The 16,657-nt window shown below is 42.0% G+C and overlaps 1 protein-coding gene and 1 long non-coding RNA gene across 7 annotated transcripts in view; one reads left to right on the forward strand and one right to left on the reverse strand.

Annotated features, from left to right (window-relative positions):
- LOC126067434 (uncharacterized) overlaps window positions 1-3,806 on the forward strand; it is a 45,204-nt gene extending 41,398 nt beyond the window's left edge. Inside the window, exons 2-3 of the long non-coding RNA XR_007515400.1 lie at window positions 1,614-1,640; window positions 3,124-3,806. This is a non-coding gene — a long non-coding RNA (uncharacterized LOC126067434). The remainder of the gene's footprint in view (window positions 1-1,613; window positions 1,641-3,123) is intronic.
- The window catches only part of UBOX5 (U-box domain containing 5), a 42,310-nt gene that overhangs the window by 13,063 nt on the left and 12,590 nt on the right, over window positions 1-16,657 (reverse strand). For 3 of the 6 annotated variants that reach the window (XM_049869283.1, XM_049869284.1, XM_049869282.1), the window contains exons 2-3: window positions 2,572-2,666; window positions 241-1,441 (exon numbers count right to left, since the gene is read on the reverse strand). In XM_049869283.1, the coding sequence (XP_049725240.1) occupies window positions 241-1,441; window positions 2,572-2,625 (1,255 nt within the window). In that variant the 5' untranslated portion in view covers window positions 2,626-2,666. Of the gene's footprint in view, window positions 1-228; window positions 1,442-2,571; window positions 2,667-4,133; window positions 5,353-16,657 lie in introns of those variants that run through there. The other 3 variants (XM_049869279.1, XM_049869280.1, XM_049869278.1) reach the window with 2 other exon arrangements.

The raw sequence follows: 16,657 nt of genomic DNA on the forward strand, positions 1-16,657 counted from the left end.
GAACACACAGATTGAAGCCCTGGAACAGATGAGAAGAACACACACCAGCCCCTCCAAGGCCTCTGTCTCTGGCCTGAAGGCAAAGCTAGAGGCCCCACAATGAGAAATGAGAAAGAAGGAGCATGCGCAGCAGTCTGAGGAATTTATGCTGGCAAAAGCATAAAGCAAAGAAAACTGTGCCAAGTGTCACCCGGGAAGAGTTGGGATGACAATGGGCTAGGGACGTACCATTGAGATTACCTGTTGAGCAGTCCATGTGTGTCAGGCCAAGCTCACTGGCAGCTTTCATTTTCTTAGCGGTGTGCTCTGAGGTAGTGGGTGAGACCAGAGGGCTTGTGGTAGAAAAACAGGAAGCATTTATACCAAGGCTACTGTCTGGGGCCTGTTCAGGCTGCTCCATCTTCCTTTTCCGAGAAGGCGTAACAATGGAAGAAGGGGTCACTGCCGCTGCAGTCTGTGCTCTCCCAAGCAGGCGGCAGCCAGGGATGGAGTGCTGGAGCAGGAAATGGTCAATTCGGGCCTTCAGGGAGGGGTGAGGCAGAGGTTGGGAGTGTGGAGTAAAGGCTACCCCCGTGAAAGGGTCGCTGGGCACCCGGCCCCACGCAGCTTCACTGCGGTTACACTTCTCCAGTGTGCTCTGATCGATGACCTTGCCTGAGGGTAGCAGCATGGGGCAAGGCATGATCTCCAGGGTGATGGGATCCAAGAACTCCTCAGGTACATCCCGAATTATCTCAGCCAGCTCCTGCAGGCTGGAGGGGGCCTGGTGGCACTCGGACTGGCCCCCAGGGTCACAGTCACTCTCCATGGGCAAGGCCGGGGCCTGCAGAGCCAAGCCCTGAGGGATGCTCTCTGAAGCAACCAGCAGGACACTGTCTATCACCTCCTGGGAGCAGGTTTTGGCTGGCTGACCCCACACTTCCAACCGCTTCATGCAAGGGACACCGCTGCCTGTCATGTGGGTGATACAGATCTTGAGATGGGCCACATGGCTAAGGGAAAGAGCCCCTTTGTTCCAGAGCTCCTGGGTGACAATGGCAGGAGAGGGGAGTGTGGCTTCCATTGGGCCAAAAGGTGGCCTGGCCTTGAAGCCCCGATGGCTAAACACCACTTGGCTCTGGTTTTTCAACAAGACTTTGCCTACCAAGGTGAATGCCTCTTTGTCTGGGATGGATGGCTCAGCTGGGCCCGGGGTCTGGCACTCTGGGGTACTCCAAGATGCTCTGCTGGGCAAGGCAGATGTGTACATTTCCAGGCCAGTGACATTGTGGCCGCCCCCAGCTGTGAGGTCTATGTTAATCCTACAGATTTCCACATTAAAGGGAAAAGAAACTGTCACATAGACTGGTGGTTTAATGAAATACTCTGTCCTAAAACCACGACTTCTTTTTGTGAGGTCTTCAGAGATGAGATTTTCTACTTCGTAACCATCAGCTGATATCTAGATTTAATGACAAATATAAGACACATTGATTCCATGAGGTCCAAATGAAGATAACTCGTTTTTCGAGAACTTGCCATTTCTAAGAAAACTCTTTAAAGATAGTTTGAAGTACACTATTTAAAATTTTCTTCTATTAAACTAATTCTACTTTTTTTTTTTTTTTTTGCAGGTGCTCAAGATAAGGTCAAAGACTAAGGTGTGTCCTCAAGTTCTGTCCATCTTAAAAACATATAAGCTATAAAATCCTACCCAATGAAATAAAAAATTCCTTCAATTTAACATTAATTCAACAGTTAATTTAACATCCTTCCTCCAAAATACCATCTTTGCGATGAGAAAATAAAAATACTAATGGTTTGTTACTTCAAAGGATAAAAACACACAGATTTAGGGAAAAACAAAGATATTCATTATATTTTTCAGTTTTGTGTTTGGACCCTACCAATTATAGCTTTCCTAAGGGAAGCAGAGCAAACAAGCTTCTTGCAAGTCTACGAATGATGAAACTCGATAAAATGTGTGCACAGTGACAAGGACCACAAAGACTACAGAAAATTTAAAACAGTGGATGTGCTGGGGGTGGGATGGTGAGTGCTTCCTTCCCTTCTATAATCAGTGGAAACGTGACAGTATCTTTGTCCAGAGGAGTCAGCCTGACTATCTGAGTGCCTGAAACAGTATGTCATGTACAAAAACTCCAAATTAGGGAGAAATTCAATTCTTCCTTTGGTGTTTCCCTATTCACCGCTCTCCTTTGCACAAAAGGAAAGGTAGCTGAATTCAAATGATAAAGAACAAGGAACCCAAATAACAAATACAAGCCGTTATTTCTAGCGTTAGAAATTAAAAAAACAACTGAGGGGAGAGAGAATATTTCTACCCTTGTTATGGCTTTGGGTGGAATCACACTTTCTCATCAAAAAGGGAAGAGTACAATGAAGGAGACCCTCCACAAAATGCGTCACAGCTCACCCTGTAAGTGCTGTACGCTTCTAGAGATAGAGTCTAACCCATGCTTACTTAAATACACATTAAGCCTGCGTTAAATCCACACACACAAGGTAGGGAACGGGAAAAATATGAAAAATATTGTTTATTTACTGTATGTGTGTATTTGTTTAGTTTACCTTGTTGCAGTGAATTCTTGGTCTGAACTGTGGAAGGCAAAGATTTATTACCATCTTTGTGGCTGAAAGAATAGCTTCCAAGCATCAGAAACACCCTTAAATAAAAAATAAAACTTGGTATTAGTCAGACAAATTCAATTCCAAACTTCCAGGAACTGATTGCTAAGAGAAGAAAATTAAACAGGATAACAACAAAAACCTTACCACACACACCTACTCACTCTCATGGTCTATGTTCACTCTCTGTATCCTACATGGGATTTTGGGTAAAATGAGTCACTTTAAAATTATGAAGACAAACATTTTATCGTCCCACTTACGTAAGTATCTAAAATAGGCAAATGCACACAGGTAGAAGATTAGTGGTTACCAGGTGCTGGGAGTGGGGGAACTATGGAGTTACGTACTACTTAATGGGTACAGAGTTTCTATCTAGGTGATGAAAAGTTTTGGAATACTGTGTGATTTTTACAATACAGCGTACAACATTGTGAATATAAGGTCACTGATAAATATTTTACCACATTAATTTTTTTTTTTTAATTTATGAAGGAGATTTCTACTGCAGACTGAGGAGGTTGGCATGGACTACAGCAGTCTCCCAGTTTCTGGCTGTCACTCTGCAGTGGGCTCCCACAGGAAAGGGAAGGTCAACACTGGCTCGGCCCAGAAAAAGAACAGGAATGCTTAGCCAGAGGGTTCAGAATGGAAAAGGTCACAGAAAATAATCACAGCAGTGCTGGGCATCTCTGTCATTTAACACTTCTCAATGCAATTATTTTTCTTCATTAAAAACAAAAAAAGAAACAACAATCAGAAGAATCAGAAACATTATTGAGAAACAGAAAATCTTACGTTGGAAGGAGCTTAAGAGGACATTTAATGCAGAAGTTTAATGACCAATGTCCAACAGCCTTTGTACTCCTCCACAGACAAACGGGAGCCACTAGAAACATCCCTTTCAAGGAGCTGAACTCCCTGGATGAGGCCAGCCAGCCAATTACTTGTGTGCCAGACTGCCCTATGCTTTTCCATCTGGCAGACGTAACTCTTGCTAGGGACAGGACCACTCTCTGGGGTCTTCTTGTTGTCATCATCGGTATGTGCCACTAACAGAGGCCAGGCATGTTGGTCATCCTGCAACATTTGTGTGGGCAGTTCTGCACAGTAAAGATCTGTCTCATGTGACTTTTAAAGGTTTATTATTATCTCAGTCTAGCCCCTCAGTTTTACATATAAACACAAAGTATTTTTTAACGTGGTTATAATACATACTAAATTTTCTAGGCAAATCTGCTGCAAAAGATCTCTTTAAAGTATTTAAAAGCAAAGATGTCACTTTAAGGACTAAAGTGCACCTGACCCAAGCCACGGTATTTTCAATCACCTTATATGTATGCGAAAGCTGGACAATGAGAAGACCAAAGAATTGACACCTTTGAATTATGGTGTTGGCGAAGAATACTGAATGGACTTCCAGAAGAATGAACAGATCTATCTTGGAAGAAGTACAGCCAGAATGCTCCTTAGAAGTGAGGATGAGGAGGTCTCACCTCACATACCTTGGACATGTTGGCAGGAGGGACCAGTCCGTGGAGAAGGACATCACGCTTGGTAAAGTAGAGGGTCAGAGAAAAAGAGGAAGGCTCTCATCGCGATGGACTGACACAGTGGCTGCAACAATGGGCTCAAACATAACAATGACTGTGAGGATGGCACAGGACCAGGCAGTGTTTCGTTCTGCTGTACACAGTGTCACTACTCAACAGCACCTAATTGCAAATTTTCTAGGAAGGGAACTTCCATGTAAGTTGTGGGAATACTGTACTTTTTTTTCAGACTTTACCAAGAGGGGTTCACCATCTCTGAAAACTACAAGCTACACACGTGTCCGTCTGCATTCTAGGTGACTCTATATGCTGGTAAAACCTTTGGATTATTTCTTCATGTCTTTAAAGTATTTTTTTTTTAAGTATGGTCATACCCGAACATTTACATGTGAAAGTAAATCTTATTTTATGATCACACTTTTAAAGTTCTCTATATTACTGCTGGAAACCCTGGTGGTGTAGTGGTTAAGTGCTACGGCTGCTAAACAAAGGGTCGGCAGTTCGAATCCGCCAGGCGCTCCCTGGAAACTCTATAGGCAGTTCTACTCTGTCCTGTAGGGTCGCTATGAGTCAGAATCGACTCAACGGCACTGGGTTTGGTTTTTGTTTTTTTTTTTTATATTACTGTTAGAGCATTCTGTGATTATGTATGTGTGCGTTTATATGTATATACATATATACATGTATATGTGTATATATATGCACACACACACACACTTGTTGGGGCTTTTAAAAATATGTATTAAAAAAACCAAACCCGTTGCCATTGCGTTGATTCCGACTCATAGCGACCCTGTGAGACAGAGAACTACCCTATAAGGTTTCCAAGGAGTGGCTGGTGGATTTGAACTGCCGACCTTTTGGATAGCAGTAGAGTTCTTAACCACTTTGCCACCAGGGCTCCTAATAATATGTATAGGTAGGCTGTATTATCCTTGACTTTGTTTTTCTTCCTCAAGAGTGAGTCAGCTATTCATGGTCCTTTGTTCTTCCATATAAACTTTAAAGAATTTGCTTGCCATGTTCCATGAGAAATCCTGTTGGGATTTTTACTGGATTATATTGAATCTACACAGCAACTGGGGAGGCAGTATGACACATTTATGATATTCATGGGCACATTATTTCTGTTCATTTATTAATTTGTAAAAAATAAACATTAGGTTTATTTGTATTGTTATAAATCAGAATCCTTCTTGATAAACTGCAATTATGGGGACCTCAAACAAATATTTGAAATAATAATAGTAATAACATAATAAATGACAGCTAACATTTACTGAGCGCCATGTGTCAGGCATTATCCTAACGCATAACGTGCACCATCTATCTCATTTAATCCTCACAAAACCCTAAGGCAGGTAAGTTATCATTTTTTCAAATTTTTTTAATTGTACTTTAGATGGTTTACAGAGCAAACTAGCTTCTCACTAAACAATTATTATACCTATTGTTTTGTGACATTGGTTGCCAACCCCAGGACATAGCAACACTTTCCCCTTCTCGGCTTTGAGTTCCCCATTACCAGTCTTCCTGTCTCCTCCTGCCTTCTCGTCCTTGTCCCTGGGCTGGTGTGCCCATTTAGTCTCATTTTGTTTTATGGGCCTATGTAATTTTTGGCTGAAGGGTGAACCTCAGGAGTGACTTCATCACTGAGCTAAAAGGGTGTCCGAGGGCCATATGCTCAGGGTTTCTCCAGCCTGTCAGACCAGTAAGATTGGTCTTTTTTTTGTGTCTGTGAGTTAGAAATTTTATTCTACATTTTTCTTCACCCTCTATTGTGACCCCTCTCGGAACGGTCAGTGGTGGGAGCCAGGCGCCATCCAGTTGTGCTAGATTCAGTCTAGCGGAGGCTGTGGTACTTGTCCATTAGTCCTTTGGAGTAATTTTTCCTTTGGGTTTTTGCTTTTCCTCCTTCTGTCTTGCTCCAGACAGGATGAGACCTGTAGAGTATCTCAGATGGCCACTCACAAGCTTTAAGATCTCAGATGCTACTCACTAAAGTAGAATGTAAAACATTTTCTTTATAAACTACGTGATGCCAATTGAGCTAGATGCTCCCCGAGACCATGGTCCCTACAGCCCTCAGCCCAGTAACTTAGTCCCTCAGTGAGTTTCAATGTGTCCATGGAGCTTCTATAACCTTGCCTTGGATAGGTTGTGCTGGCTTCTCCAGTATTGTGTACTGTCTTACCCTTCACTAAAGTTACCAGTTATCTATTGTCTATTTAGTGTTTTTCTCTCCCTACCCCACTAATAAATTATTCTGGAGGTAAAAAAAACTGAGGCTTAAAGAGAGGTTAAGCTAGGACTTAAGATTCCAAGCCTTACTTAGCCATTCTGCTTACTGCTACTTGAATACCATTTGCCTTGAAAAATTTGCCAGGAAGTTATACTGCTTAGTGTTAGATGTTCTATGGTTACCTTACTACTTTTTTTTTTTTTTTTTCTGTTACTCAGGGTGAGGTTTGGTACCTTTCATTTAAAAAACAATTTTTCCAGACGTAATGTGTCCATGCCCTATGGTGTAAAAACAGGGGAACCCTGACTGACTGCCCTCTCCTTCTAACACATGCTGCACTGGGCCTCAAATTGTTTTTTGAGGAGAATCCGGCTCCTGCCCATAGCTCTTTCCTCTTCCCGTTAATGTGTGCAGGTAAGCTAGCCAGGGGGTAAGCTAGCCTTCTAGTCAAGCATCTCACTTCATGAGGCTTCTGAACCTTCCTCAATGGTTGTCAGCTCCACCAGGCAACCATTAAAGCATACGGACCTGTACGTGACCAGACACAGAACACCTGCCCTCCGCTGCACTAACCAAAATCTAATTTGCGAGAATATTTACAGGGGCTGCTCAGACCATCCATATTAGATGCTCTTTAGTGCCAGCCTAACTAAGTGGCACCTCTTGACTCCTGGCTGCATCCGTGCAGCTGCTGCAGGTCACACTCCACTCCACCATCTGACAGACATCTTAGCAGTTTGGATCTTCAGCGACAGCAAAAACAAGCTTAACACACTGTTAAAAGTTCAGTGGCCAATCTGTGAAGATTCACAGGACGCCAGTGTGCTATGACACATAAGCTGAGGACTACAACATTAGTTTCTAGAACACATTAGTCCATGGAGCTGATCCTCAGACCTGTGTACAGACTATCCTCCTGTCCATCCCAGTCACAACCATCCCCACACTCCTCGCTCCACTGCCAACACTCTTCCCCAGACTGTTCAATGGCTCTCCGTGGTCTACTAGCAAGAAACTTCATGTTATTATGCTATTAAAATAATTATTCTCTACTCTACACAGTATCCTCTCTTTGAGACCTATGAAAAATTTTTCTCTTTGGTCTCAGTACCAGGAAGTCATTTCTCCAAAGCAACTTAATATTTTATGGTGTGAATAAAATTTTTACACAAATAACACATGCCTTCTATGTTTGTTTACCAACTGTACCCCTCCCCCCCAGGCATTTTCATAAGGGCACTATGCTAATTTTTTTTACAGCAACATGTAAAAAAGAAATTGGCATAGCAGCACTTATGAAAATACCTCATAAGGGAGGGTGGGGTTTGCAAACAAATGTAGAAGGCACATGCTATCTGTGTAAAACCACAGTAATTGATCATGATTCCGTCTTTGCTTTGGCAGCTAGAAAAGTCAGAATAAAGCCCATGGCCCATCCTTAAAATTTCTCTTTGCCTGAATTCTTCACTTATTTTTATGTTATGGTGTATACTGTGAAAGCTACCATAAAATCATTTTGGAACAGGGTGGGGTATAAATAAATAATAAATCATTCTACCTTTCTTGGGCATTTAGGTGGTTAAAACCAGTTGCCGTCGAGTCAATTAAAACTCGTGGCAACCCCATGTGTGTCAGAGTAGAGTTGTGCTCCAGGGGGTTTCCAGTGGCAGGTTTTTCAGAATTAGATCACCAGGCCTTTCTCTGAGGTACCTCTGGGTGAACACAAACCTCCAACCTTTTGGTCAGCAGCAGAGCGAGTTAACTTTGCACCACCCAGGGACTCCTTGAAACTTTTTACTACTATAATATTAAGATAAAATCTTATACTGATTTTTGACTTTTTTTTTTGGTGTTAGTACAATTTTGACTTTTATTCTTAAGGGGTCCTACACGTTTCCTGTTAAGGCTGCTATTAATGAATAGGATTTATTATTTTAACCTCATTATTTGTTTCTGATTATTGCAATATACAGGAAAGCTTTTTACTTTGGTATCTTTATAATATGTTCAGCTGTCTTACTAAACGCATTGATTTTATTTCCGTTGGCTTTCTACAATCCTATCACCTCAATAGTGATAGTTTCTTTCTCAAAATAGTAACTTTTACTTCCGTCTCTTATCTTACATTAGCTAGAACTTGCAGAAGTGTGTTAAAGCATAATAACTGGAGTGGGCATCCTTGTTTTGTCCCCATTTTTAATGTTTCATCTTTGAACATAATGTTGTTAGATTGAAATATTCTTTATGTCAATAAAACATTCCAATTTTCATAATTTTCTTTGAAAATCAGGAATATGTACTGAATTCTAATTTTTTTGAGATTGTATGAGTTTTCCTAACTGGCATCCTAATGAGATATAGTAACACATTTTTCTAATTCTAAACTATCTTCTTATTCCCAGGGTATCTATTTGGTTGTGGCAGACTGTTCTTTAAATGTACTACTGAATTTGATCTGTTCATATTTAATTTTAGATGGGATATTGCAGATTCATGTAACATCTGCAAGCCCTGTGCTAGGCACTAGGGTATAGAGATAAAAATGAAATGGTCTTGGGAGAGAAAACTCAGAAAAGGAGGGTGAGAACGGTTGCAGGTTGCACAACTTGAAGAATCAAATCAATGTCAATGAAATGTCTATGTAGAAACTGTTAAACTGGTGTATGATCTACTGTGTACATCCTCAACAACAATAAAATAAAATAAATTATAAAATGGTATGGTTCTCAAGTCTTGAGGTGATACAGACTTCCTTCCAGTAATGATCATGGAATATAAAGTTTTGTAACCCAGCTTTCTGCAGAAGCCAATGAGAATGGGGAAGGATGGCCTAAATCAATGGTTTTTAATTTATGATTTCTGAAATCAAGTTACGGGTTGAAAAAAGAAATAAAAACTAGACTAGTATACGAAATACCAAATTGCACATAATACAGGTATTGTTTTAGTTTTAGACATATATAAAACATATATATATACTAGATCCAACATAAAATTCTTATTGTGGATCTTGAAAAATATTGGCCAAGTATACCCAGAAGCCAGAGAAGAATTTGCAGGAGTAACATTTGAACTGGGGACAACCGGGACACATGCCTGACCTCACGGGCAGCTCTACATACTAACAGTACAACAGACCATATATGCTCAACTATAGGAGCCAAGAGGTGCAAACAAGAAAAGGAGAACGGCACTGAGGAGAAGGACAACAAGAGTCAAGGCATAAAGGTGGGACAATGAGAGGCGGGTTCAGGAAATGTTGAATGTGCCAGTTAGCTAGAAGCAGGAGTAGGAGGCAGGGCTGGGAAGGAAGATGGAGTCAGATGGGGAAGGCCTTGAATGTCATGCCAAGCGGCTTTGACTACTTCACCTAGTAGACCGAGCAGTGTATTTTCAAACTGCAGATCAAGAATCAAGGACTCAAATTACTGAGCCATAACATTTTTTTTTTAATTAAGTAGAAGAGAAAGAAAATACCAGAGTGTACTACACATGAGGGTGAACACTGTTTTGTGAAACTTTTGTCCCAATTACATATTAAAAAAAAAAAAAACCAAACCCGGTGCCACCGACTTGATTCTGACGCATAGTGACCCTATGGGACAGAGCAGAACTGCCCCACAGGGTTTCCAAAGAGCGCCTGGTGGATTCAAACTGCTGACCGTTTTGGTTAGCAGCCGTAGCTCTTAACCACCACGGCACCAGGGTTTCCAAACCAAACCCATTGCCATCGAGTTGATTCAGACTCATAGCGACCCTACAGGGTAGAACTGCCCCATAGGGTTTCCAAGGAGTGGCCAGTGGATTTGAATTGCCGACCTTTTGGTTAGCAGCCGAGCTCTTAACCACTGTGCCACCAGGGCGGTTTTTAATTACATATATGTACTGGGTTTTGATGTAAAATTGCAGTTAAGAATTGCAGCTCAAAAAAAGGCTCCAAAGTTACTGGTCTGAGGAAGTCAGAAAAGGTTTATTACCAGGGAGAGAAATGACACTAATGAAAAGTCTACCATTAACCTCCTAGACGACAACAGCAATTCTGAACCACTTAGAGGCAATCTACCCTTCAAGGGGTTTTCCTTTTCCCCCGACTGATGCAGTTCCACTATCTTTTTTATACTACACAAGGGGCTATCTTTGCAAATGGCTTCTTGAAAGACAGGTACTTTCAATTTTTCCTTTGACAGTTTCTTCCTTTAATTTTTTTTTTCTCTTGAGGGAGGGGTATTCTTTAAAAGAAGGAAAATGAGCTATGCATAGCATAGTACCGAGTATCTCACAAGGATGTGAAAACTGCCTTCTAAGATATTTTTAATTTTTTAAACTAACCTTTTTATTTTAATTGTAGGTTCATAAGCAGTTTTAAGCAAGTGCAGAGAGATCCCATGTATTCTTCACCCAGTCTCCTCCAGAGGTAGTATCAAACGTAACTATAGTACAGTATCACAGCCAGAAAACTGATTCCCTGGTAGCATCCACTCATCTTACACAGACTTCACCAGCTGTACATGCACTCAGTTATGTGGTAGTGATGTCTCTCTACTATTTTATTCCCTGTGTAGATGTGTGTAATCACTACCATAGTCAAGACACAGAACAGTTCCATCACGAGGATCCCTGTGCCGCCCTTTACAAAGTCTTTTATTTTATAAATTCAGATACTCTATTGTCAACAGAAGCCCTGACGTTCTTCACCTGGATCTAAACCCCTCAACTGAAGACTCTAGTTAATAGTTAAGTTCACTACCCACACTCTAAGAAACAAACTTGAGTGACACGTTTATCCTTGACATTCATGTCACTTAAACGATAAATATGAGTATCTAGAAAAATGTTAAAGTATATATAAAGGAAAAAAAAAACCCACAAAAGTTGTAGTCATATTATGATCACACATTTGTTGAGATCTATACCTAGAAATATGTACAGATGAATATGTATACACATACAATCTCTCTCCTGGTTATTCAGAAATTTAAAGAGGCAATGCGTTAGAGTGGTGGGATAAGTAGTTGTTCTTTTTATGTTTAAAGTTAATGTAAACTAAATAACTGGACTGGATTTCTGAGGTTTCAGGATGATATTAGAGAGGATGGAGGATCTAGACACATACCCAGGATATTTCTTGCAACTGACTGCCCCCATAGGTCTGGATGTCCAGATGGAGACAAACCTTTCTCCTCTGCTTCCCTGTTTTGAGGCTGAATCATGGAAAGTGAGAGACTGAGAAGGGTTTTGGAAGCAGTCTGATCAACTGTCTTGGTCTACCCAGGACTGAATGGTTTCCTAGAACATGGAACTTTGATTGCTAAAACTAGGGAAGTCCCAGGCAAATTGGAATGAGTTGGTCACCCTGTCTGGAAGGTGTCTGTCTGTGCTTCCTTGCAGCTTGAAGAAACCAAGCAAACCTTTTCTCTGTGAGATTTGGAACCCAGGGACAGGAAGTGAGGGGCACGGAGGGATAATGTAGAAGAGGATAAGGTGACCGTGACACTTTCTGAACACCACACCGAGCACCCATTTTCCCTTGGCCTATGTACAAAGAAGTTGTCATGGCTGAGTTATACAATATGATTTTGAGTCTCACAAAAACGTAATGGAAAGTAATTCCCGCAGATACCCATTTCTTAAAGACTAGGCTCAAACAGGTTACAGAGGAGGGGAAAAAAAAAAAAGATTACCTGTCAAAAAAGAGAAAAGCATTTAACCTCAAAGAGTGGGTGGAATACCAATGCATTGAGCAATTTTATAAATTGGGCACTTCAGCTTTTAAAGAAGCACAATACCTCTTGTAATTTCTAAATTGAGTTACTTGTCCATCCATGAAAAAAAAAAAAAGACGTGTGTGCATTTTTCTTAGAGCCAGTTAAAATGAAAGACAGCTGTCCCAGTAAGGGGTGCACATGGAAGACCAGAACACAGGTGTGGAGCCAAAAGAAGCTTGCAATTGGAGCCATTTGGACCCAATTCACCCTTCAAGGGCTTACTATGTACAAGGCACTCTGCTAGGCACAAGTAGGCAGTTTTTACTTTTAAGAGACTCACAGTCTCAAAACAAGATGTGTAAAAGGCTCTAATACCATTTCCTCGGTGCCTTAATTACAGCGTCATTACTGAGTTCTGTGGGAACCCAAGTAGGTGGCGAGGCTCTCCACATACAAACCTGGCCCTAAATTAGTCCCTCTCCTCCAGGGCCTTATTCCATCCTCTGTTGCCTGTCTCCTGAATCTTCCACTTCTCTGTGACTAGTGGATCCTTTTCCTCAGCATATAAACATAATTCTTTTCTGCCCCACTCCCCCAAAAAAATCCTGCTGTAATGCTGGGTCCCTCTTAGGGTTGACAGAAATTAGCAAATAAAAATAAAGGATGCAGTATTTGGGACACACTAATTATTATTTATCTGAAATTAAAATTTAACTGGGTATCTTGTATTATCTAGAAACCCTGGTGGCGCAGTGGTTAAAGAGTTCAGCTGCTAACTGAAAGGTTGGCAGTTTGAATCCACAAGGCGCTCCTTGGAAACCCTATGGGGCAGTTCTATTTTGTCCTGTAAGGTCACTATGAGTCAGATCGATTCGACAGCAAGGGGTTTGGCTTTTTTGTTTTTGTATTATCTGGCAATCCTAGCCCCTCTCTAACCCCTGCTAAGTCTCCCCCTTCAAGGTTCTCAACATGTGTAATCCATTCCTTAACTTCCACTCATTCAACAGGTCTGCGATCTGGCTTTTGCCCTGGTAATTCAAACTGCCACCGCTAAAGTCATCAGTGATATTCAAGCTGCCAAATTTGCTGGAGACTTTTCAGTCCTTGCCTTAACTCATCTATCCCCAGCATCTGACCTCTTTTTTGAAATACTCTTCTTTCCCTTTGGTTTCTATGCCGCCATTTTTCCTAAATCTGTTTATCTGTTCTTTCTCCTTCTTCATCACAGGATCCGTGTTTCTTCATCCTCCCCATAAATGTCATCTCCTCTTGGTCATTTTCCCCCTGCCTGCCTGCAAAACTCCCTCCCATCTGCTCCAGGCAATTTCACTCACTTGGGGTTCTGGCTGCAAACATCCTAGTCCCCATTTTGAGCCTGAACCTTTAGGCAAAAGGTCGGACATCTCAGCAAGATCAGAGCAAACTCATCAGCAGCCTCCCCCACCCCCCCACTCAAACATCTTTCCTGCTTTGCTCCCAATTTTAGCTGCTGACACTTTATCAATCTAGGCACCAAAATCATCAACTTCAACCCAATCAGTTATCAAGTTTTGTCAAGTTCCCCTTCCAAACACCTCTGCAATTCAAACTTTTCACTCCCACATCTCTGACCCTCATCTCTCACCTAGGCTCTTGCAAACATCTGTGAAATATTCTCCCTGCCTCATCTCGCACTCCCCTCCCCATCTACTTCTATCTTGCTCCTTTCCTAACCTTTCAAAAAAACACGAATTGGCCCAATTATTCCTGACTTAGAACCCTTTAGGGGCACACAGCCCCTGAAGACTTAGGCTCTCTAGCAAGGCCATAAGGCCTTTGTGACCCAGACACTCTCTACACCCCTCCAGCCCCACAATCTGCCCACCACCCCGGCTCTCCAGCAATGCCCCAAAAAACTGCAAAACCAAACCCACTGTGTCAACTTGATTCCGACTCATAGTGGCCCCACAGAACAGAACTGCCCCACCGGGTTTCCAAGAATGTACATCTTTATGGAAGCAGACTGCCATGTCTTTCTCCTGCAGAATGGCTGATGGGTTTGAACTGCCAACCTTTCATTTGGCAGGCGAGTGCTTTAACCACTGCATCACCAGAATTCCTTCAGCAATGCCCAGCTACTCTAAATGCCCAGAGCACACTCACTGAACATTATTTATCTGCCAGGACCTACTGGAGATAAAGAAGTTAACTAGACAAAATTAACTCAAAGGGCTTACCTTCCAAAAGGGGAGACTTACAAGCAAACAAAGAATAATTTCTGCTGCTGCTGAGAGCAGTGAGGAAAATGACGCAGGAGAAAAATGACAGCATGACCTAAGTGGGGGTGGGGAGGTGAAGGGAGGGAGGGACGGTGGTGTGCTGTTTTTGGTCAGCAGGGACAAGGAAGTCCTCTCCAAAGATGTGATCTCTGAGAGGCGACCTAAACAATGCTGGGTGGAAGTTGCTCTGCATCCCAGGAGAGGAACATTCCAGGCTGAGGGAACAGCCAGCCAAAGCCCTGGAGCTTGGAGAGTGCAGGACAGAAGACAGGTGAAGGGCAAGAGAGGCCAGCACAGAAAGCCCCGTCAGCTCAGCTCAGCTTCATTTCAGGTGCTAAAGGCATCCCATCATCTGCCTGGAATGACCCCACATAAAACCTGGAATGACCCCACATAAAAAAAAAAAAATCCCCCCCCCCCCACATATACCCTGAAAATCCCACTTCTCTTCAGATCTTGCTCAAGTGCACCCTATTGTGGGAAGGGGAGAGGTTCTCACCCCTACCCTCCCCTGGAGCTTTTCAATCTCTCCTCTTTGTACAACACCTAGGTGTTAAGAATGCATTTAGGGTAGGGAATGGTGTCTTATTCAGGTCCTAACACAGAACAGATGTTTAATTCACGTTCACTGAATTGAATGATTAATTCTGTGTGGGTAAGATGGCGCAGAGGAGAGAAGGTAGCCTTGAGGAAGAATATGATTTTTCTAGAAATATGAAAAGAGACGAGCATTCTAGGTAGATAATAAAATCAAGGACAAGGTCCAAACTTGTGGAAAACACAAAGCATATCCAGGAAAGACTGAGTAGAGTGGATGATACAAATGCGGAGTATAGAGGGTGTGATGGATAAGAAGAAATAAAAGTTAGAAGGGTGGGTTAGTCTTAGAAGGAATCAGAGTTCCTTAGAGAAACGGCTACCTCCAAGTCCGGAACAAGAAATGTACAAAATGATCTTGGAACATCTTGTCACCTCAGGTAGCAAGGATGCTATGAAAGACTATTGGGGTCATGTCAAGAGGCCTTAGGAGCCGACTTGAAGGGCTCCCACTAGCAACGGCGGACAATTTGAAGGCACCAGATATAAACATAGGGGGAAACTGCACATGCAGTTTTCGGGACACGGCCAACTTGGACAACAGTATTGCTCTGAGCAGGGCCACTGGGGAAGGTTATGACAAGGTAAGTGAGCATGGAGCCACCTCCCTGACTACCTTTTCTTGAGCAGCTAGAGAGGAAACAAGGGAGGCCAGGCTCTATCTAGAGGACACTGTTGGAGTAGATAAATAGGCACAAGAAAAGGCAGATCAGGGCTGGGGCAGCTGGCCAAAAAGCTGATGGAAAAGGGGGTGGGAAACAAAGAGAAGGTTTGTATCACGCAGCGGAGAAAGTGGCTTTAATCCCCAACCGTAGCCTTAAGACACACAAGTTCACAAACTGGCTGATTACTAAAATCACCTGAGAAGTTTTTTTTTAGTCTTTTTAAAATACAGATTTCTCCACTACCCAACTTTTAGGAGCAGGGTCTGAGAACCTGTATTTTTAAAAACTTCCCTGAATAATAAACCATAACCAAGTGAGATTTAACCCAGAGATGTGAAAACGGTTCAATTTTAGAGATCTTAGTATATAATTCACGTATTATAGGTATAAAGTAAAAACGTCTCCACAAATGTCAAAAAGCATTTGATGAAATTCAATATTCATTCCCAATTAAAGTACAAAACAACACATTTAGACAAAAGAATATTAGAAATATAAAAACTAGAAAGGCGGCAGTAAAATTATCGTTATCTGCAAATGGTGATTATACACCTGAAAACTCCAAGAGAATCAACTGAAAAACTATTACAATCAGAAAGTTTAGCAAGGTGGCTGGGAACAAAATTCACATACACAACTCGATAATCTTCACATCCACAAACCACCAGATGCAATGTTTCTCAACGGAGGCGCTACCGTTGGCATTTTCCTTATAATTCTTTCTTGTAGGGGGCTATCCCTGCATCCCTGTCCAGTTGTGCTGCCAAGAGACTCTGATAACCAAAAACATTCCCAGACTTTTCTAAATGCCCCCTGCTGAGAGCTACTTGGAAGAGAAAAAATGAAGGACCAGTTTCCATAATACAAAAAGAAAACACACACACGTGTATTCACTTGAAAAAAAAAAAGTACGTTCACTGATTTCCTTGTATATGCCGCCTCTGGAAGAATATCTAAGAAACTGGTAGCACGAGCTATCTCCAGGCAGGGAGCCACGTGGCAGGAAAAC

This window comes from Elephas maximus, chromosome 25 (genome assembly GCF_024166365.1).
Source record: "Elephas maximus indicus isolate mEleMax1 chromosome 25, mEleMax1 primary haplotype, whole genome shotgun sequence".
In the NCBI taxonomy this organism is placed as follows: Eukaryota; Metazoa; Chordata; class Mammalia; order Proboscidea; family Elephantidae; genus Elephas; species Elephas maximus.